Source organism: Egretta garzetta, unplaced genomic scaffold (genome assembly GCF_000687185.1).
Source record: "Egretta garzetta isolate BGI_Z169 unplaced genomic scaffold, ASM68718v1 scaffold154, whole genome shotgun sequence".
NCBI lineage: Eukaryota > Metazoa > Chordata > Aves > Pelecaniformes > Ardeidae > Egretta > Egretta garzetta.
The window spans coordinates 444,768-468,953 of NW_009259600.1; the positions used below are offsets into that span (position 1 = coordinate 444,768).

At 38.7% G+C, this 24,186-nt stretch overlaps 2 protein-coding genes across 2 annotated transcripts in view; one reads left to right on the plus strand and one right to left on the minus strand.

Moving 5' to 3' along the window:
• Nucleotides 1–10,417, plus strand: part of DECR1 (2,4-dienoyl-CoA reductase 1) — a 26,151-nt gene extending 15,734 nt beyond the window's left edge. The window contains exon 11 of the mRNA XM_035893869.1: nt 10,399–10,417. The gene's annotated coding sequence lies outside the window, so the exon portion shown is untranslated. The remainder of the gene's footprint in view (nt 1–10,398) is intronic.
• On the minus strand, nt 7,856–24,042 carry CALB1 (calbindin 1). Its single transcript, XM_009638328.2, has 10 exons — nt 23,971–24,042; nt 19,289–19,363; nt 14,462–14,545; nt 14,314–14,370; nt 11,250–11,327; nt 8,876–8,931; nt 8,744–8,783; nt 8,602–8,655; nt 8,398–8,469; nt 7,856–7,969 (listed from the first exon to the last, which is right to left on the minus strand). The coding sequence occupies exons 1-10, from the start codon at nt 24,034–24,036 to the stop codon at nt 7,856–7,858; spliced, it is 696 nt and encodes a 231-aa protein (XP_009636623.1). The 5' UTR covers nt 24,037–24,042.
• Between the last annotated feature and the right edge of the window lie 144 nt (nt 24,043–24,186).

The following is a 24,186-nucleotide window of genomic DNA, read 5'->3' on the forward strand; positions in this document are numbered from 1 at the left end:
GGGACCCACGCTGGAGCCGTCTGCTCCTGAGGGACTGCACCCTGTGGGAAGGAGGGACCCAGGCTGGGGCAGCTGGTGAGGAACTGCAGCCCATGGGAAGGGCCCAGGCTGGAGCAGTGCGTGGGGGACTGTCTGCCGTGGGAGGGGCCCCGGGCTGGAGCAGGGGCAGAGGGTGAGGAGTCCTCCCTGGGGAGGAAGGGTGGCAGGGACAGCGTGGGATGCACGGACCCCAAACCCCATTCCCCATCCCCCCTGAGCCACTGGTGGGGAGGAGGTAGAGAAATTGGAAGTGAAGTTCAGCCCAGGAAGAAGGGAGGGGTGAGGGGAAGGTGTTTTAATATTTGTTCTTATTTCTTGGTATCCTGCTCTGATTTGATTGGTAATAAACTAATTTCCCCAAGTCAAGTCTGTTTTGCCCGTGACACTATCTGGTGAGCCATCTCTCCCTGTCCTTATCCCAACCCAGGAGCCTTTCTATTTTCTCTCTCCTGTCCAGCTGAGGAGGGGAGTGATGGAGTAGCTTTGGTGGGCACCTGGCATCCAGCCAGGGTCAACCACCGCACAGGCTCTGGCCTTTACAGCCTGAAATCCATGCCTTTTTTTTAATTGTTTAACCTGAGCTTCCCATCATCCCCACATACAAGCATGGACATAGCTGTACGTGTTTTGAAATCGATACAGTGTGTGAAGAGTCAGGAAGACAGGAGCAGTTCAGGGATGTCTTCGTGTGCCGACAGCAGTCTTGTCGCTTTACCCACGCTTCAGGCCATACTTAACATATGCCAGCATTTCACTTTGAAATCATTTCATTGCCTTAAGACAAAGCTGAAGCAAGCTAAAATACGTTCTCCTGAAAGGGTGGACTGTACTAGTGCAGGCTTCCACGTGCCAGCTCTCTCACAAGAGTGATGGTCCTGTGGGGGATTGAATAGCAACTGTGCCACTGAAAATAAAACAAAGCAAATGTGTTTATCATAGCAGACTTCAAGGTGTGTCTTGAACATAGTGTCTTGGGTTTTGGTAGGTCTCCTGTCGAGATCAAATTCTGACATGATATCCATGTCTTTTCCCCACAAAGTGATTTAATTGAGAAGTTAGGCCCAGAAGTTAGACTGCTCTTTGCTTGTCATCCTTTGCATACACTTACATTTTCTCTTTGTATGGGACACAGTTGCATGTAAGGCTTTGACACTTGGAAAAAAAGTGTTTCAAAAACAAAAAAAGCAAAGGTATGCTTGTGAGGTGTGGTATGTTCAAGTATTTCTCTGTGGTATTTAGTAGGGTATCCTCCGGACACGGGCTATGAAAAATAAGTCCCCACTGGTCTCTTGCATCCATGGGTGTGTACGACTTTTACTATAGGAAAGTTTGTCATGTGGTTGAAGTACTGGGCTGAGATTGAAGATAACCATGCTCAGTCTCCAACATTGTCACAGACTTTGCGGGACCTTAAATTGCCTCCCTTGCCCCTGAACAGCAGGGCAGGTACACTGTGCAGCGTTGCCTCAGGACCGGGTCATCTGGAGCAGGGAGACTAGCATGTTCCTTTTAGCTCACAAAACATAGGTCCTGGGTGGGGTGTATGTTCCCAGACTCAGCATTAAGTTAGGGTCAAGTCTATACTTGGCTTTGGGGGCTAGGAAGCACTGCTGACTGCCACATATTCTTAATCTCTCTTCCCTGCATATAAATCAATAGTAACAATACTTTTTTAAAAAAAAAATCTTGCGTAGTTTTAAAAATAATTCAATGTATTTTTAAGATACTGAAAGCAGCAGCATTTTTTTGGTGGGGGTAGGGTGAGATGGAAAAGTAAGGAAGGGCAGAGGAGAAAAGGGGGATAAGCCTAGCCCTGCTACAATTATTTTTTTTTCCAGTTATTTCAGCAAGAGGTACTGCAGTGCTTAGATGTAATGCCTACTGACATAGTACATGTCAGAAATCCATTATGTGGCTTTAAACATGCAGACCCACTATTCTTTGGCTCAACCACCACTATAATATTGCTATAATATCGCTGTGCCTGCCTATGTCCTTTGTTGAGAAAGTAAACTTGTCAGAGCTCAGTCCAGAAATGTTTCTTTTCCACAGTAAAAGGCAGTGGGTTCCTATGCAAAAGTACTTAAAGACTTTCAAGTGCTTTTGCGGTTTAAAATGACTAATGCTTCTTGACCTAAAATTAAACAAAAATGAAAAGGTCGATGTCTTTCCTTCATTGCTTTACTCATTCAGACCAACTTCGCATCTAGGAGAAACTCACTTTAATTCATAGTGAACCTTTCAGGGACTGAAGCTCTTTTCTGAACCACCAGAGTTACTGGAACATGTCCTTTAAGGGTGGGGTTTTTTGCTTTGTTTGATAAGGTCAGAATGTGGAAGGGAGGCCTCTTAAAGCCTGTCTTGTGAATAGGTACTGGGTATTTATTCAATAACAGAACATTTATCACTTGCGAAAACAGGTACTGCTGCTGAAGGGTTGTCTTCTATCTGTTTGCTGTCCGTAGGTAAGTGAATTATTAATTATAAAGTGACAACAAAACATTTTTAAAGCATATATTATTCAGTGATAGAACCAGAAAGCACATTTTAAATTTTAATGAACATCTATAATAAGAATAGAGTCTATTTCATCTTACCTATATGGGTGACATCCATTTCAACTATGCAAGTTAGTTGCTTTTGGGTTCTGAACATTCTGTCTTGACAAGATCTATACAATGTGTTGATGCAGGTTTTAGAGATGGCATGTAATGTTTCAAAGAGTTATGTGTTACTGGATAGTTTATAAAATGTTGCCTAATATAGAGACTTGGTTAAGTGAAAAACTTAACTAATCTAGCTGTCCACTCCTGCAGGAGAATGGAATAGTCTGGCTTGGATTGATTTCCTTCATTAAAAAGAGTTGTTGGACTTGTTAGGGACAGGAGAGGAACATTACCTTGAAGAGATGAATCTTGAACATCTCAAGTTTCTGTCTGACCTAAACACAATTTAATTGTTTGTTACTAAAGTAGCAACATGTGACATCTAAACTCAAGGAAAGGACAAGAGAAAGTAGCTTTATAGCAACTACTTAACCCAGGTGGTGTCTGGCTTGGCTTGGAAATTCCAAAAGAACCTGTTCCTAAATGCCCACAAGGATGAGACTCTCCTGAAAGAGGCATAAAATATCCCTAAATCCCAAGAGGTGCCAAATCTATAAACATGCTCTGCATTTTTATGTTGTGCAGAGCATCACAGACTGAGATAAAGCATTGTCGTTACCTTTACTTTGTTCAAAACATAGCAAAAATGGTAGGAGATAGTATCCCCGTTCTACACATTGTCTCACACTGATGTATTTTCCCTGGGACTGTTACATTCCTGACCCTACCTCGGTGTGCCAGTGAGCCACAAGGTAAGGGGGAATATGAAAAAAGTATTGCTTTGCAGCACAATAATTTTATGGAGATGAAGTTGGAGGGACAAGAGAGTGAAGGGATGAGTCAGAAAAAAGGTGAAGGTATGCACTGGACATCGCAGAGGGAGTCAGTAGGGTTGCAGTGGCAGTTTAGTTTTCATGGATCACAAGGAACACTTCCCCGGAATCCAAATACCTTTTTTTTAAAATTACTTTTGCATGAACTGTCAGTCGAAGGTGCTAATGCTTCCATGAACTCAGCTGACAGACACTCGCAAACAAGGATTCAGTGTCTGTTTTCAACTGAAAGGCACATCTTGTCTGCTTGGTTAAAACTTGAAATTACCCTTTTTACTTCAGCTGATGAGTTACTGTCTTTGAACATGTCTGTTACCATTACTTAGAATAATTCTGTACTGTAAAAGTGATATTGTATTATAGCAGAGGCTTATAAACAAGGTATGAAAGTCATTTCAGGTTGCAAATGAAAGAGATTAATTGTATTACCCCTTCGCTATGATACCAGAACTGCTGTCAGTCTTTGGTTCTCCTGTTTCTGGGAATTCCCTCCTCTTGAATATTTCATTACCATTGAGAATGTTGCTGTTATTTACCAATTCAAGAATCTGCTTTACAAGCACAAGACAACACTGTCTGCGGGAATTATAGGTTCCTACTTGCCTGTACTGGCTTCCAAGTTCATTGGCACGTGAACTGCTTATTTATCTTTTTTTTTGTTCTCACATGCTGATAATACATAAGTAAAGACACTGAAAAGTAAGGAAATTTATAACTTTATCTGACTCCATGGAGCTTCTTGCGTTGTAGCTGTTAAACATGCAACCCCACTTTAACTGAGGTAAAAGCCCCAACCTTTCATGTGATAATTTAATATGCAGTAAAATAAAACGGATCTGTGGGATTTCGGTGCATTGGCCTGCTTTTAATTAGTGCAGAACAACTTCAGTTGATTTCCGAGGGATTTGGAGGTGCTCAGCGCTTCAGAAAATCAGGCCACATGTATTTGGGTCCCTAAATATGGATTCTGAGCCTCCTCGTAGACGCAGCAAGTAGGTGTGGATTTCGGTATGCCTCCACGATCGGTGATTATAACCGCGATTATGATGAGGGCTTAGTATAAACGCGCAAGATGCCAAATGGAAGTTAATCAGAAAAAGCTAGCGTTGTCTAATGAAACAAAGACTTAATCCTAATTTAAGTGGTGTTCAGCAGCAACGTGTGCGTATTTGGTGAGACAAGATTCATTTTACGTAAAAGCGCTGCTGGGTCTCAGCATTCTGAGCTGTATTTGACATTTGCGCATGGAATACACTGTCTAGAAGTTTCTTAAGCTTGCTAGGGTAATCTTTTCAAAGATAAATAACTAAGCTGTAAACAGGGGGGGATTAGACCAGTGCTGCGATACCATGCATAAAACATTTGGGATAGAACAGTGCAGCAGTGAAGGAAAGCCAAATGGCTTGCTTCAAGGCCCATGTTCAATCCTGATTAGATCATGGGTGAAAATTAGCGTGATATTCTCCATAATGGGCAGTGGTTTGTGACTGCGGATCAGGTGCGCCGACGGACGGTGCAGCAGGCACGGCTGGAAGCAGGCACGCACTACGCCTGACCTGTTGCTGTTAAGGTTTATGTCTGTCAGCAAATACTGCGTTTATAATGCCAAAGGTTTCTAAAGTGCCTAATAGTTACTGGGATTTTTTTTTTCTCTTTGAGCATAGGTAAAAGTTTGGTGCTTTGTGCTTTGAAATTAACAGAAAATCGCCTTTTTACTTGATTTGAATAGGAAACATTATGTTAAGTTTTCTTCTGTACACATTTATACTGGAATGGGCTAAAATTTTGCACAACGTACTTGTTTCCAGTTTGTAGGACTGTGAGTATTCATTAGCTTGAGTGCTTCTTAGTTTGAGTATTTAAATAAAATACACATTTTTAGACAGTAAAATGGTTAACAACTTCAGTAAAGTAGATCCCGTGTAGCTACCTGTCAGCCCGTTCCTCTCTCCCGCAGGAATATGGCATACCTGCACTACCTCAGGGAGTTCATTTTTGTGCATGCTACTATTTTACTTTCCATCTTTCTTTTGGTCACCAAATGTCTACCAGAAGAAAAAAGTTTGCAGTCTTCCCTCTCATCACCTCTCTTAGTATTCCAAGCCTTGTTCTGCCCCAACCCCAACATTTTTAAGAGCTCTGCCCAGGAGTGCTTTAGAGATTTTAAAACCTGGAGTTTTTACAGCAGTTTTGACTTAACCGTATTTGCTGCACTTTTCTTTGCACTGACATAGCAGACACCTTTGCTAGAACTGGACTTTTAAATTGCTGTCTTTCAATCCAAGTTTTATTTATGGGAAATAACTGCAGGAAACATTCTGCCTGTGAGTGGCTGAGACCTGCTTTCTGTGTTGTTGACTTTAAACACTTTATCTTCCACTGTAATGATTCTGGCAAACAGTGACATCATATTTTTACATACAATTTTGTGGTTTTTCTTTACACTTTTAAAATGTTAAAGTAAGGCAAAATCCACGGTTTCAAGTGCACAGTATGAACAATATAAATGATTTATTGTGCTGATAGGCAGATTCACTGTTCCTTCACTTCACAAACGCAATCATATTTCACATTGCGTAGAGAAATGAGGAGAATGAGCCAGTGAGAAGTTAAATCTCTGTGTGTGGAGTGGGAGTAAAGTGGTGAGAATGAGTTAGCTTAATCTTACTTTAATTTTTTGTGGGTTTTTTCAGCAAGGCCCCATCCTGCACCACCTACTCCTTAACTTTCCAAGGCTCAGACTAGAGAGAGCCCAAGGCCATTAGACCATTCCTGAAATGGTATTTAGTTGCCTGGATTCACCTGGGGGATTTGAGGAGTCATTTCAGTGGGAGTTCAGTGACTGTAATCTTCAAGGATCTGAACCTCATTGTTTGAGACACATCTCAAATAAAATGCATTTGCTTCTGCTTGTTAAATAGGACACAGAGATGCATCTGAGAAGTTGTAGGTAGCTAATGTGCTAACTTGGAATTGCTTCTGGAACACTTGTACATGGAGGCAACGCAGGTTTATCGGCTTTAAGACACAGCCCAATTTCCTTCCTACGCCAGTACATACTGGGGGCAACAGCCTGATCATTCATGGAGTTGTCTGGCATAAAACCAGTGTAAAGTAAAAAGGGAGGCAGGCCAAAAAAATAAAGATGGAAGAAGACAGGGCTGTTTCCATATTATAGTTCCCGTTTAGAAAATACCTCCCCAGACTAATAAAAAGCAGAGCCCACCATGTAAACTAAATTACTAAATTGGTATAAAATCTGTAATAGATGTTTTCCGTCTTTTAGTGTTATATTTTAATACTATTATTATAGATTAGTAATTCAGTGTAAGATCCAAGGAGGCACATTTTCTTTTTTAAATAGTTGTTTTGTCCTTTACATGGTACAGAAAAAAGAATCAAGGATATAGACAAACTAGACACCAACAACCTTAGGATATTAAATTTAATTATAGATTACACAGAATATGATGTAAAAACAGCAATTTACTAGAATAATTATAACCTGCAAAATGTGAAAATAGTTTAGAAAATGGATTGTCATATTCTCTGACACAGCAATAGTCATGAAAGGTACACTTATAATATCATATGTTAATCTGTGTATTAACTATACTACCTGTCATTTAGCCAGGATTCCAAGACAGATTAAAGGCATTTATTTCTGAAGTGCCTATGTTTAAATTCAGTAAAGTTAAACAGCTAGATTGAAAACACTCTATTTCTGTCAGCTACAGCGTGGAGATCTATCCCGGATAAATGCTTTGCCTATACGCTATGAGTTTGTAATGAGAAGAGTAATCGAAAAACTTGAGAGAGCACAGACCTGTAAGTGGGTGGTTTGACAACTGAAAATATTTCTTAGTGCCTTGGTAAATTTTGGAAATCAGACATGCCAACATCTCTTTCCTACTGCAAATGTAAATTGTATGTCATCTGAATTCATGTTCTGCATTAAAAAACACTTAGCTGTAGTTGGGAAAGAGATCTGTAGACCTTTGTGTTATGTAGATCAACAATGTCGCAAGTGTCAAAGGATATGATGACCACAGCGATGTCAGCAGGTTTAATTTTTTTTCCAGCCGTGTTTATGAAAGCAAAAAAAAAAGAAAAAAAAAACCAAAACCAACCCCAACATATTTTAGTTTCTTTTTGAATATACAGACTGGCCCAAACATAGACATTCTCTTTATCAATCTTGTTGTTACAAAAACTGTACATTACAAACAGTATAGAAACAAACTGAAAGGAATGTGCCACACATCCTGGCTAATTTTCTATATGCAGTTTAAAAATACAGCCTACTCCCTTATAGTGCACAGTTATTGTGTAGATAGGGTACATCACTAGTTAAGTGGACATGATAGAAGAAGAGTTCTAGTTTTCCTCAGCACAGAGAATAAGAGCCAGTTCTGCTCGGTAAAGCTTTCCTCCATCAGACAAGGCCATGATGCTTTTCTTGTATGTCGCAAGGTTGTTAATGTCTAATTCCTATTTAAAGAACAGATAATGCTTTATAATCCTGTTTAGTTACCAGCACGAACAAGTTGCTTTCAATGGCAGAAAATGAGAAAAAAAAAAAAAAAAAAAAAAAAAAAAAAGATATTCTCAACCTGTCCAACAGTAACATGTTGCAAATGTTGTTTCTGTGTTTGTGTGTTATCCATGCTACAGCCATGTGTTAGACTGCTGGTAGCTGATGCCTCAGAAGCAAGCTTTTGACAGTGTTGCTACATAACCACAACTCCCCAAGTTCAGTATTTACACTGTTATGAGTTCTGCCACGATTTTTAGTTGTACTTTGACTTCAGGAATTATGACTTAGAAGCTCTGTATTTATATCAACTGGGTGGATTAAAGTGTCCTTAAAATCCAAATTAAATCTAACCTCTAAGGGGTAAAAAGCCCTCTAGGATTACCTTTTTGTTCTTTTCACAGAGATCCTTCAGTAGTGCATCAAGTTCATTTTCATCTATATAGCCATTGCCATCCTGAAAAATATTATTAAAGATAATTTTAAACATTTATTTTTCATTTCAGAGGTTATGGCTAGTTTTCCACAAATTCAGAAAAAAAGAGCCATCAAATTATGCAATTAATAAAAAGGGGTTTTGGAGACTTACTTGATCATACATCTCAAAAGCTTTATTGAATTCTTTTGCACACATTTTGACACCCTAAATGCCAAAAGGAAAAAAAAATCTATTAATGACACCAGTTATGTGAGATGGTAACAGGTTACCTTAAGAATGTGACTATTCATACCTGAAATTTAATAAGAAAATTTTCCTGTACAGGGAGTAGTCTTTGGAGAGAAAAAAACAAAGGTCAAAATATTTTTTTCCATAACAGCAATTGGTACGTGGTATTTGCTGGAAAAAGAGACAGAAGACATACCTGGCCAGTTCAGTGAGCTCCAGCTTTCCATCATTGTTTGCATCAAACATCCTGAGCTGAAAGAATACATAATTTTACATTACTAATCAAAATTAGTCAACATAATGAAGAAAACACTTCTTTGGAAACCTTAAATTCAATGAGATTTAGCCGTTATTTCACGCTGAAATGATGGTCCCAGTTTTTAATCTGTCACATTTGCTGTGTAATACATTTATTTAAAGTACTGAAGAAGTAATTTATAGTAATTAATTCTACTGCAAAAGCCTGATAAGAAACCAGGTGAACAATTCTGATTAACCTCCTGCAAGGTAGGTCTTAACCTGCCTACAGTGATGAATGTCCCATATGAGAAACACCCGTGTCATTATTTATAAATGAGAGGAGTGTTGACATGATAACAATTTACTTTTGACTTCATGTCATGATCTGATAATAGCATCATTATTCTATTCATAAAGGTGAAACAACAGGAGGGTAAAGTTCAACAGAATCCAAGGCATTCAATTCCTTAGACAGAAAATAATAGACATTTCATTCAATGGGCTGCTAGGTCTAAATATTTAAGTAAAGATCACATTCTGTTTCTGTGTTACCGTTCAAGAAAAGAGTGAACAGATGCTGTAGGTGATCACATTTTGTCAATGGTATGAAAATGGGCAATTCAATGTCTCCAAATAATGATAATTAAATACAGAAATAAATATGTTAATGTAATTGACAAAATATGTGAATACGTTTTATAATAATTTTTAATAATCCTATTGTATTAAAGTGTTTTCCTTTGAGCCCTTGGAAGCATGAGCTCCTGCTGCCTGAGTGGCACAAACAGCTTGCGTTCGTTATGGGAAATAGATGGAGATATTACACCTGCGTGGGACTTCCCCTCCCAGTTTTATATGTCTGTATAGTCCCATTTTTCTACTTTCAAGTATTATTTTGCCTTTGCTATATAAAAGAGTCACAAAAGCAGCAAACTGCACAAAACATCATTAGACATTGTACTGAAAACACCACCACCCACACTCCATCCCATCAGTTTCAATCACAGTAATTTTAGGTGTAATTTTTAGATAAGAGGAAAAGTGGCATCCTGTACTGAGGTAAGTGTATATCCTTTTAAAGATAAAATTAATGCCATGAAAAAAGACCCAATTTCACTTGGTTAATACACGATAAATGGCAAAGGAGACCAGAAAAGAGACCAATTCTATAAACATTTATTTCTGCATAACACCCCGGTTCCTTTTAGCACTCCCTGTCCTTGTATAAAAGCATCTGCCTGGCATGCATTTCCCATGCAAGCAGATTTGCTTTTGGGGGAGGTAAGCAGTGGCAGCTATGAACTCAACATATTTTCTATTTTGATGGGGTGTCAGTGGCTGGCTGTGCCTGCCGGCGGCTGCTCAGGACTGTATTTTTTCTGTTAGTCTTTTCTAGTTTCTGAGGAGATTATGGGAGAGCTGGACTTATATTTTTTTTTCTTATTGCTGTTAATTCTTTGTCATGGTGTCTCCCTGCAGAGGCCAGAACTTAGAGTGCGCTTTAAAATGAAGGTCAAAAAGCTCTCTGAATGAAAAAGGTATGTGTTATCTTCACCAGTGAGTAAACAGTGACAGTTCTAGGTAAATGGTTTATACTGGTGCAACAAACCAGCAGACTTCTTCCAGGAGAAACATGAGTTTTGATCAGCCATTCTTAGGGTAGTTTGAGGGCTAGGGTGTTTACCTAGAACATTTTTGATTGCTTAAAATATTTTAGGATGAAACCAGGCTGGTAAAACAAAAAAAAAAGTAGTTATGCATTTCCTGAAGACAAGAATTCTGAGCCTTTTCTTTTTCTTGAAATGCCCACTCAGAAGCAAATACTGATCCCTACCATGGAGCACCATAGCTGTGGGATGAAAGGAGTGCCCAAGGATGGGCTGAGTTAAGGCTGGGGAAGTGACAGTTTTTGTTCTAGTGTTTATCTAAAATATCAGTTTCTCCTTTTTGAAGGGGGGAAGAAGGAAAGAAGCCTTTTAACACAAAAGGCAGACACTACAGCACTGTAAGAAGGCAAAGCATAGAAAGTTACCCCAAATTAATTTGATCTAAATATAATGGTATGGTCTGGTATTATATAAATACCAAGAAGATTCAAAATTCCTGAGCTTTTTTTTTTTTTTTAAGCAGCATTGAACACTGCCCATCAAAGCTCCATAGCTGCAGAATTACTTGTGGTGCTAGATGCCACAGTTGCCGCTCTGTCGCGATGACACAGCCCGATTAAGACCTGGTGGGGCTCCAAGTCATTTGGAGCCTTCCAGTGGCTACAGATAAACAGAGTTTGGATTAATCCAGTCTTGATGAAATATGCCTGTAAATAGTCTTACCATTATTTCTGTGTATTCTGTTAGCTTTGAGTCTTCAATCTGCTTATTTGCTTTGTGTAATAAGTCTTTCAAGAAACTCTGTTAAAACAAATAGAAGAGTAACAGGTGAATTTCTATGTGCAGCATAAAATGCTTGACTTGCTAACTTCAGGTTAAGGTAACGGGAAATACCATTTTACTCCCATTTTAGTATTTACCACTGACGTTCCAAATAAGTATGAAAAGAAGTAGTAATTAAAAGCTAAGAATATAACAGTTTCTTTTGATCAATTCAAGTATACTGTATATTTTTATTTGGAAAAAGTGACTCTGCATTGTATGCATTGTATTGTGAATTTGGAAAAAATAATTTGGCTTTCAAGTGTACTGCTTCCTAATCAGCTCTATCAGTAAACTAAACTAATCAACCTTGAGTCTCCTTGAAAACTTGGACGCCTAAGCACTTTTTGCAATGTAGGAACAATTTTACAGAAAACATCAATGATTAATCAAGTTTTCTCCTTGCCTATGGCAGTATACGGTGCTACAAGTGACTGTTAACCTAGGTTGCTCCTTCCTACCTTGTATTTTAAATGTGAGCAGCCAGTTTCACTGGATTTTTTTTTTGAATGAGAATTTGATATATCACATGACTTTAAACACCAGCCTTTTTTTACTTTAAAAAATAAGTTTTTTCCACCCATTGAGTGTTTTAAATTTCTGCACTAGATCTGTGACATTAAAAAAGAAAGATATCAATTTAACAAGGGCATTACAAGACCTGAGATGCCTGTACACCTGTCAATGCTCAATGAAGTACCTAATTACTGTCAGCAGCTGGGGTGCCATTATCTTTGCGGAATTTTGGGCCACATTTCAAGACAGAAAATGGAGTAGCTCATAAGAAAATCTATTTGTACCTAGAGGACATTCTTGAACTGGAATGCAGCCATGTCAATAGTCATATGATGAATACCTGCTATAGTTCTTCCAGTCTGGCCCCCTCTGTGCTGGAAGGCCTTCCTGGTAGCTCGTATGCAAAGACCATGACTGAAATGTTGTAAATGGACATTACAGAGACATGTTTAATCTTGCGTGCTTGGATGGAAAATAGAATTGGAAAGGGCAGTGAAAGGTTGTCTAGTCCATCTCTGTGTCTCAAGACAGGATCATTTATATCTAAACTTCCCGAGTATACTGCCTGATCTGATCCATTGCCAAACCTTTCCTAAATACAGGCAGTGGTGGAGAGTCTGCCTCCCCCTTAGACAGAGTATTCCACTGTCGTTACTATTGTTAGAAAGTTTTCATGATTTCCAGCTTAAATTTATCTTGCAAAGTTGTAAGTGGGTGTACTCTTTGCATAGGAAATACTTAAAATGTTCGGGCTTGTCAATAAATTCTGATCTAAAAATAAAACTGGACATTTATGTATTATTTTCAAGATGTTAAAATGGCCTGTTTCTCTGAGACAGACAAAATCTCGCAGCACAGGAGAGATGGGACCGTTAGGGATCCAGTTTAAATGTGTTCATTCTTCAGCTGGTCCTCAATCAGCCCTGCCTTTAAAAGTCTATTTTAAATTATAGCAGGCAGCAACAGTCTTGAAGGCATCATCTAACACCTGAAGAGTTCTCAAGTGCTACATGTGTAGCTTCTTCCTGATCCTACCAACTTTAGATACAGCAACCTGCTGCGACCAGCCAGCAGAAGACTGGGCTTGTCTGCCTGAGGGTGACCTTGAGGTAGGATCCTCAGCAAATGTCACACAGATACCAAACTTAAAGAGGAAGGGAAAAGGAAAAAAGATGTGACTTGTCTGACATGGATTCCTCTTCTGAAATGAAGAGCTGTAAGGGTTTCAGACAGTTTGATCTCCTGGTGCTTTAGTTAATAAAGTTTATGTAGTTCTTCTTTAGAATGCCACATACGGACAAAATAGTCCAAATTAGATGGATAAACACTACTAGGTCTTTCTCTTGCTATGAACTGCTTTGACTCCTCTGAATTTAAAGCTACAGTAATGTGTCAAGTGCAATTGAACTGTGGAAAATGGCACCTTTCTACACAGAGTCTGCTGTGTATAAGTCTCTCTCCTTTGAGGAAGGGCTGAGAGAGCTGAGACTCTTTAGTCTGGAACAGAGAAAGCTTTGGGGGACCTCATCAATGTATATAAATACTTCAAGGGAGGGTGCAAAGAGGATGGAGCCAGGCTGGTGCCCAGTGACAGGACCAGAGCCAATGGGCACACACTGAAACACAGGGCGAACATCAGGAAACAGTTTTTTCACTCTAAGAGTGACCGAGCACTGGCACAGGTTGTCCAGAAATGTTGTGGAGTCTTCATCCTTGGAGATATTCAGAAGCCATCTGGACATGGTCCTGGGCAACTGGCTGTAGGTGGCCCTGCTTGAGCAGGGGGGTTGGACCAGATGAGCTCTAGAGGTCCCTGCCAACCACTCTGTGATTCTGGGACACTGTGATTCAGCTTCTACAAATTTCTGTTAGTTTTATGAATCTAGTTTTGAGGTTTGTTTACTCTGCAAGGCTGAGATGCCTAACGGAATAATCTCGATTCTGCTCTTATTTGTGCGTATTAAAGCTGATACCAAAATCCCACCACATTAACCAAGCAGAGGCAACGCAATTCCAGTTATGTTAGCCTAACAGTATTACAGTGGAAACTGCAGGGTTGCATGACACTTGAGAGAGCATCATCTGTCCAGCAGCATTGTGATTGATGGTAGTGATGCCCTTAGGAGGAAAAACAACAAAAGAGCCCTCCTCCCTAATAAAAAAAAAAAAGAACAACATAGCTTTCAGAAGCCTATCTCGCTTTCTTAATCTTTCTTACTTCTAAGCTAGAGTACCCGCTACCTTGAGTCACTTTAGACAAATGTCGATCTGAATTAAAACACACTTTAAAAAGCATTGATCAGATTAGAGTTTCACTTTAAATAATTTACTGGCAATAAAAACATCAGCTACTCAGACTGCTTTTGGTCATGTCTGAAACACAAAAACATGCATGGCTGTAATCCAGTGCCTGTCCTCATGTCATGGATACTCATAGGTACTGGTTTACCTTAAGTTCCTCAGAATCAATGAAGCCACTGTGGTCGCTGTCATATTTTCTCCATGTCTGCAATCAGAACGCGAATGATTTAATGATATATTTATGGCAACTTGTGGGTCTTGGATGATTTTACAAAAGGCAACTTTTCGTACTGTACCTGCATGAAGTCTTCACTTGACTTTAGCTGCTGGCACCTGAAGAACAACAGGAAATTCTCTTCCGTCGGTAATATCTGAGCAAGCTGTAACAGAATTTAAGATTAAATTTTGATTCTTCGTTAGGTCAGCTGAGCCTGTAAAAGAGCATGAAATTTTTTAAAAGAGTATGAAATTCTTTGTGCTCCTAGTCCCCTATTGTGGCCCCATAAGAAACTTCATCTTGTTAGCTGAAATATTTTGAAGATGCTTCTGAAAGGCTTCTGGTTTTGCCATATTCATCAAGGTCAAAGAGAACTGAGATCTGAGAGAAGGGAGTGAGACAGTACTTTACCGAAGGGGTAGCTGGGGAAAGAGGGGGAAAAATTCACCCCTGCAGAGTTAGGATCTGTGGTGAAAACCTTGGAATCGGCACAAAGGGAAAGCATAATGCAAGGATGTTTAGAGGATAAGTGTGAAGGACCATGAATTAAGAAAGTGAGGAAAATAGACTACTCACAGATACCGAGGAAGAGGAGAGAGGAACACTGACATGACAAACACGTGTGTGAGGTAAACAGAAAAATATATGGAAAAGCCAGGAGAAAAAAAGAAGCAGGGAGGGTAAGGGGATGGCAACCGGTGATCATTTGTCAGGCACAGAGATGTGTTCAAGAAGAGCTATAAATACCAGAAAGAAATCAAAAGGACTTTTAGCCCTGCAAAATCAGGGGTGGTTCTTCCAATGTCTCTGCTCTACAAAAAGCTTTTTTAAAATCAGACATTATTGTACTGATTATTGAAAATGTTCATTTACTATAACTCAATTTTGGCAAGTGACAAATGTAGAAGATGGAGAGTATGCTGTATAATTTAATGTAAAATCATGATTTGTTTTTAACAAAAGCCCAATATTTTTTTCTGTCCTCAAAATGTATGAAATATGTTTTGATTAATGAAAACTTTTTACTTGAAGAATAGACCAGCTGTGCTTACTAGGAAGAGAAAATGGAGAAAGACAGATTTCTTAGCTGCATTCTTTTATGAAAAATGACATCTGCAGACTTCCTGGAGCTCCATCTTAAAATTTTGATTCATTTTTTTGTTTTTCTGCATTCATTTCACACCCTCAAATGCCTCATTCTGTCTATTTCAGTGCTATTGCCTAATTGCTCAGGCTTTTTTATTGGGTTCCAGCGGCGCTGTGAGTGAGCTCAGCTCTCCCTCTCACCCTACAGGCACAACAAAGGCATGGAGAGAGTTCTCTCATTTCTCTAAAATTATTTGTGCAAGGAATCAGTTATATTCTTTAAGTGTTGGTACAACTGAAAAGACACATCAGAGCACCCTCCTTGCAGAAACGGAGCGGCTGATGACAGACTGTCAGGCCCATCAGAGCGTTCCGACTGCTTTTGCTAAATGGCTGAACACCAAAGCCAATCCACTTAAACAGTGTGGTTTTCTCAGCAGCTTTTGAAACCTACTCCATTACAAACAGCATATACCCATGTGGGTATGTACATGTTCATATGTACACAATAGCTAAAGGTGTGTAACTTAGTACTGATTTATAGAAAAATTTCTTTATTTCTCCCAGCACAATAACCAGAGTTTGGAGGAAGGAACTGATTACGACAATGAGGAAGGGTTTCCATGTGTGGAAATTATAAATAAGATGTCATTTGTAGGACCTCTGTAGCTAAGTCTGGTGAATTTTGCAAGGGCACTGTAAAATAGTACAGGGTGCAAGGGTAAATGTAAAATAGTAACTTTCCGAAGAATCATTAACAGCTTACTAGCAGTACCAAACTGTATTTGAGGTACAGAATATATTACCTCTGGGAGGAAAATTACCTTATTTTAAGCTATACCTCTCACCCTTTGTAAGTCTCAGGGGAAAGCACAGGCTTTCACATTACAAAGATGTAGTAGCTCAATATTCAGCATTAGCTCAGGCTTCTGCCAAAAAAGAAGTCTTTTGTGTTTTCATAAGAGAAACAATATAGCTAAAGGGAAGTCCAGTTCTCCAAGCTTATGCATCAAATAACCTTAAATTGCTTTTTGTGGAAAACTGCATTACTAAGGGATGAGGAGATCGTGTGGAAACTGGCTCGACTTCCCAGTCTCAGTTATACCACTACAGAGCGGAAAGATGGAAACCTGGTGCTATTTCTAATGACAACTTCCTCGTGAGGATAAGCACAGGGGGACACCGTGACCCTGTTTGAGCAAGAGTTCAGGCCACTACAAGTTCGTGTATGGCAGCAACAGCAGATTAGTGAGCATTTCTGTGAGCTCTGCTACTTTTACGGAGAATGTCAGCTATTTCTGCACCGTGAGTAATAAAGGATGACCACAAAACCTGAGTCAGGCTGAGGTACGTCTTTATAGGTTACCTAGCAGAAAAAACACTCTCAGTACTTAAAATAATATCAGAACTCTTTTCTAGAAATCATTCTTCAAGTAAATTATGTTGATAATTAATTATGTTGATAATTAATGCTATTTAAAATTCCTTTCACCCCAATACAGTGGATTTACTTTTTAAAATAATAGAGAATGGGAGTACAAGGAATATTTTAGGCTAATAAGCAGTTATTTTTACGACAGCAGTAAAGTTGAAATAATTGGAATGTGGAATTACGGCAGTCCTGAGTTTCAAAACCTTGGGTTTCACATCCACGTTTTGGTGAAACTGTTGGTGTGAATGAGTACAAAAGGTGAAAGAAAGGTCCCTTACACAAGACAAGCAAGTAGACAGGTCAGACTCTGCCTTTTTCTGGAGGGCACTGGATAAAAGCTGGTGAGCTAATGGCAGTGTGCTTGCAAAGACAGAATCGACACTTAATCTGAGCTGAAAATCCACTCCTTCCTCTGTGAAGCTCTTTATCTCAGTCAACAGACCTTTCCTGAAAACGCATTATTCGCTAGGACATTTTCCATCAGGTGCTGGGGTATTCATTATGGTGGCTGGGAGTCTGAATGGCTTTACATAATTTCTTTTTAAAGATCCATACACTTTTTCAGAAGAACTGTTCTATGTACTTTGTAAATGGGAGCAATCTGGAATTACTGGACATTTTTATTTATAAGGAAGGAGAATCAAGTCCCTATGCCAACTTTAATATAATACTGCTCTGCACGTACAACGCATTTCATTTGAGTCCCGTCAGCACTTTCCCAATCAAGCTTCATTCTGATGTGAGTGAAATAAAATACAGCTATTGGGTTAGGAAGCTGCTGTATTAAGGGAGAAAGTCCCTTCAGTCTCTGAACTGAGTACTGTCACTATTCAATGGCTTCCGTGGATGCTGAGCATTCCTGGCACTTCACTGGGGGTGGTCAGCACCGCACCACATCTGGCCCTACCGGATTTGCTCACCTTTACCCATTAAGTCAACAGCAGAATCAGAAACAGAATCTGAAAGGTAAAACTTTCAGTTATCTTTCCTAAGTGAAGAAACACAGTCTTTTGCAGGCACTGTCTACAGATTCTTCTTGCATCCAATGCTTGCTATTACACATACTCAAAAATACTAACTTAAGTAGGGTTCTTCAATACCAAATGAATAAGCATTTGTTAGTCCAAAGCCAAACAATTTGTTAGCCCAAACAAACACTAAGTTTTTTTAGATGCAGAACTGTCTGATCAATGCCAAGTATTGTCAAAAGATGCGTTTTTTAAAATCAATTATAGCTGCAAGTGAAACAAACTCTTCGTATTTCCATGGTAGTTTAGTCATAATTACATATGCATTTAAGCAAGTACATGCAATTCAGACACATGACAGAGGAGAAAAGATACCCTGAAACTATCTATTCTGTCAGCAGTCATATTTCCTGTTGACTTTTACATATTCTATTTGGTCCTCTCTTTCAAAATTAGCTACTGACCCAAAGTTGGTCACTGTAGAAATTTTGCAGACCTGGCTTGTTTCCAGTCCTTTCTTAATTAGCTCTCTAGGTCAGATTTCTTATTATCAGAAAAAAAAATATAATAGCATTTAATAATAAAACCGCAGTCTCACTGCACTCAGAGTGACATAAGAGTCGTAGATTTAGGCTTGAAGAAGTGACTTCTCAAGGGGTAACCCAGCAAACTCTCCCTTTTGACTTGCAGCACTGAACAGTGAAAGTGAGAAAAAACACAGTGGTCCCCCCCTTCCTAGCAAGTTGTCTAAATTCCACAGTTGTTGAGTGGCTCTGTGTGTAGAAGGGGTTGGTTATCTTTGCCCTCTGTAGAAAGTGGTAGTAAGGAACAGGGGAATTTTCTGCCTGAAGTGCTGTTGAAGTTTAAGAAAGGAATTAATAAGAAATCCTGATCTTTCACAAGCTGGGTCACACCTACTATTAAAATTTTGTTTAAATTTAACATGATGAATATGCTCTCTTACTATACATGTAATTTTTTAGAATAGGCTACATACAGTGATTGCCCAGTTGTGTTCACTTGTGTGTGATCCTCACTATAGGAGTGGTGACAGAGCATTAGTTCAAAATCATAGGTAGAAAATCACATTACTTTTTGCAATTTAAATTTCTAAAATATAGCTCTTATCTGCTTTCGAGGAAAACTAAATTGCTGTTGAAGCTTATTTGTACTGAATAAAGCAGCCAAAGTTAAATGAAGTGTAGTGAAATGTCTGGAGAGAGGTAAGGAATACCTTACTTTTTGTTAATTAAAAAATTTCATTAGTGAAAAAAATACCAAAAATTTTAAGACAGAGGAAGAAACTTTCTGTGTAACTAAAAGTCCAAAATATTTACATATTATGCTTACATTGTTCTGTGCTAAATGTATTTTCTACAAGTAAACATGTCAGTCTTCTTTTATAAAGTAACAGTCTTACCTCAACTATTCCTATTTTTCCATCGGTAGTCTTCCCATATTGGTCCACAAAAGCTTTCATTTCAGGTGTTAAATCCTATGAAGTTACAATGAGAGAATCATTACTTTAAGATACAGAGAAACATATGCAAACTTACTTGAATATTCTATTAGTTGCCAAATAATATGCTACATTTAATGAAGTACACTTACGGCAGCTAGATTCCTCAAGTTTAAATGAAACCGAGTGGTTTTTTTATCATGAATAATGTCATGGTGATAAATTTTACTTCCTAAGGAATTATATTATAGTCAGTGTGAATGATTGGCATCTAAATACTTAGAACTCCTATTTTAGTTTACAGAATGAAAAAAATGAGAAAGACAGATGTGTTGGAAGATGCGTGTAACAGCTCCTTTGTTTAAGAGGATGACAGTGAAGTTCATAGGCAATTGTTAGTCAATTTTCTCAGTTTTCATTTTTAAATTAGTAACTTCAAGGTAGTGCAAAATCTTTCAAAACACGGAATATTGCAGTATAATACATCGGAACACCAAAATAGCCTTTCCACATCCTTGAGTTGATTTTTCCTGAACAATGGATGCTATTTTAGCCCTAAAAGAACTCATCATGATATCATATTTTTCACTGTTTACTATTTGGTTATCATAAAAACAGAGTCAAAATGTCACTGCTGAAATGTAGAGAGGCAGATTTAGGAGGGAGAAAACTTCGAGCAGAACCTTAAATCCCACAGAGTAAAGCCAGCATGATTGTTCTTCATATAAATTGTGGTCCCTGCTATACATCTGTTCTCTAAAGGCTATCCTCACTCTAGGCTATGGCAAAGGTGCCAGCCTTGGGGAGAATATCTAAATATTTGATTTCATGCTTCAACTTGCCTTGCCTTGCTTTGATGTGAGATGCCATCAACCTTCACTACTGACTAAACTTTTAACTTTCTTTGTATTTCTTATAGGTGTGAGCTAGTGAAACCATGCAGCAAGAATCAGGACTACAGTTCTATTAAAATAATGGACAATTCTATGGTTATAGACAAAGATAAAGCAGTCTTTGGAAATTAAAAGTTTAGTTGCTAAAATAGATCTGATTATATGGGACCTAAGTGATTATCTCACTGGAGACACAGGGAATCTCAGCTGTGCAAAGTCCGTTGTAGTTTGTCCCAAATTTCAACTACCAAAGCTAACTAGAATGTCAGTTCCTTGTAGCTGATACAATCATGGCCTAGTATCCTATTTCTGTCAAAGTCATCCATGGCAGGTTAGTAATTTGCCATGGCTTTAATTAGAGATGTGGTTATTAATACAACACACCTCAATGTCACCTTTCATCTAATGATCCCAAAGTGGGGACAAATTTGCTTAGCAGATAGAATGGAGAATTTAGATACCTGGATTTTAATCAGTCCTGCTTAAATATTTTACCAGTCTTTCTAGTAGCAGCCCTGCGGTGCCAGTGTCCAGCCATTGAAGGAGGCACAGATGATTATGGGTTAGACAAAACAGGATGCTCGTCCTGTAGTACATTATTCAGATTTTTTTTTTCTGATGTTCACTTCACCTGCTCTTGAGCTGCTTGATGAGTTATTCAAGTTATGTTAGTCAAAGAAATGTTTTCAGTCAGAAAATCTTGCCTAAATTTAACCAAGTCTAGTCTTAAACTTGATACAGATGCAGTGCCCAATGTTTGAAATTTAGAAACTAGCCATTCACACATCAGTCTGCCCTTTTAAAACTTAAGAAACACTTATCCAACCAAGTGGAGCTTTAGAAAAAAATAGCTTTTATCCATATGATTTGAAAATGTAAGGATAGACGGCACTACAGAAACACTTAATGTGACTGTATTCATAAACGTCCATTAAATCACATATTTCTGTGGAGAAATAATGCCATTGTCTATACATGCAGAGAAAGTAAGAAACAGATGAGGAAAACCTCGGCCGAGATCCACCTATTTACCCTTTATCAACCTCCATGTTAGTCATTATACCCCACAGTTTCTTTTGGGGATTGGCACACCTATATAGAGAGGGTATTGCATAAATGTGGGGCACGATAAATGGAAGCTATGCTTATATAGCTTTTGTCTTTAAAAAAGAGGCAGTTCTTTCAACACGCCTGAAAGTATATTGGATCAATTCACCATCTACCATAATGCATGAAGCGAAAAGACATAGTGTTAGCAAAGAAAAGCCCAAAGCCTAAAACTTCCAGGTACACATCCACCCTTTGGGGCTAGCATGAACCAGGCTGCGTGCTGCTGCTCCGGCTGAGAAGCAGCAACTGTGAAAGTACAGGCTTACTGAGTGGATTAATAAAAGGATTAGAATTAGAACATAATTAGAACAGTTCTGTAGTTGGGAAGAATACTGGGAAATGTTAAACCATCCTATTCGATGACAGAATCAATGTGATTCTTTAATGCATATGGCATGACTGATGTAAAATCCAGCTATGAAGAATGCATAATTGAATATTTCAAAAATAGTGAGCAGGAGAGTGACCTGAAATGCAGAAGTTAATGATGACAAAGAAGCTTTGGGGTGTTAAAAGAAGGACAGCCGAGGAAATGACATATAACCTACACTAGTTTCTCAATGTGTCCCTTCTGGCAAAAGAATAGAAATTCAAAGCTACTGAATTAGTATCCCGTGAGACAAGACACGAACTAATGAGATGCTTGTTTGGCAAATGAGCCTTCAAATCCAAGAATCAGCTTAGATTTGAAACCTGAGATGACATATATCCATACTCCAGGAAAAGACTTCAGGGATGAAGGTAACATCTACTAAAAGCAGAGCCAATGGATCAAGTGCTGAATTTGATGTTGCTCCTGTAGATTGCTCTTTTCAGCAAAACACTCCAAAGATAGGTTTGAAGCAGAGAAACGGGAAAGGAAAACTTAATTAAACACCTGAGCATTTTTAAAATATAGTGTGAGATACTGGCAGAGGTTATTTAAAAACAAAAGCATAAATTATGAAATTTGTAGCAGATAAGATTAATCCTGGAAGGCTTTTCTGTGTTACTTTGAGCAGGTTTTGTTTTTAAGAAGAGATACACACTTGCTTAGAGAGAGAAAAGAATCTGATCTTAAAATTATCAATATTTTTTCTTTGAGCTTCTAATTTTTTTTTTTTTTAACTACTGAATAATACCAGCATTTCTACTAAGGATGCCATTCATACTAAATATACACAGGCTTTAATATCTTTTTTTCTAACGGACATACCTAAGTTTCCTGCACTTCAGTATAGAAAAGAGATTTGTTCTGTTGCAATACTTGAAAGGTATTGAAGTTGTGTTTAATCTTTTATGTGGAAAAAAAAAAAAAAAAAGACTTTTTCCCTCTAAGAAACACACTCCTTTCCCAATTTTCTGGGTGGTTTGGTTGGGTTTTTTTTTTTTGAGTTGATCAGGTTTTTAATTTTAGTTTAAACTTACTCATGAAAATGAGTGCCTACAGCAACAGCTATAAGAAGAATTAACTGGTACCAAGACTGCAGTAACATTAGAGGCATTACTGGGGGACAGATTTTCAGATGCGTGAAGTTTACAGTCATACAATTAATAATAAGATACAATTTTCCACAAAATAATTAAGATGCATATTAATTTTTTTTCATTTACTTCTAAATTAAGCAGCAACTTTTAAAGCCAAGTTAATTGTTGAAAAGCTTTTTCTCAGTTTGGAGGCATTCTTACATGAAGTAGTAATCTATATTCCCCTGTGCACACATGCCATCGAGTTAAATTATAATTTTATTTTCTGTTACTTCAGAAGTCTTTTAGCATAGATTGATTTAAATAGACTTAATTAGGTTATATATTTGAGTTCAAAGCTGAGCGTCCTGTTTCAGAAAATGATTACTTTAAAAGCAATTTGTTTGTTAAAAAGGTTCACTTCTATTTTAATTCAGATATTGACAGGGAATCTTTAATTCCTTTTTTCTTTTTTTTCCTTTTTCCTTTCTTTCTCTCTCTGTTTTTTCCCCATGTGGGTATAGTTTGGAGGAAATTTATAATTAGTGCTTTGATAACTCATACACAGAATTGTTTTGACAATATTGTCAAAAACTTTGCTGTCCCTGTGAACTACCAGGATTTGGTACTCATACTCCCAGTCTGTAACACTGGTGAAGGGCAAGAAGTGCTTGGCAGTCATCTGCAGATCTATTTACTGACCACCAAGGGGCAGAAACGCATTTCAGCCCATACTGCCCATTAGGTATGAAATTAGGTATGAGTCCAACTAACTTGAAGTGCTGTTTTTTTCTTTTTTTTTTTTTTTTCCTTTTAGCATCAGCGCCTATCTGGATCAGGTAAGATTAATTGCAGTGGGGCAAGGTCCCATCCATTACAAAAGGATAGAGTCCATGCATTTCTTGACTTTTTTTTTTAAGCACTGTACGAAGTATCAGCTCATACCCTCGCAAGATACGAGCGGGACCTGCTCTCCAGGGAGGAGGACCCTGGCCTCACCTTTCCAAAGCAGACTGTTTATTTCATTTGCAACCCGATGACTCCTAACGGAGCTACTTCCCTTTGCCTGGTGGGTCAAGCGCATGAACCGTGTGACGGCAACAGAGAACAGAAGGAACCGGGGCAATGGAGTTTGCTCAAGAAAACTCTTCTTCACCAGAGAAGGCAGAAAAATGGGGCAAAACGTTAACCTACCAAGCCTGCCTTCTTCCGCGCCTGCTGCAGCTCCTGGATGAAGTTTTGTAGCTCCTTCCCATCCATGTACCCATTGCCTACAACAAAAAGAGTTACGGTCGCGGTCACCGCTCCCTCCAAACTCTCTCCGCTCTTCAGCGCTGGCAGGGACGTCTCCGACCCGTCTGCTCCCTCCCGGCGGAGCGGCTCCCTGCGCGCCCCGCCCGGCACCGACCC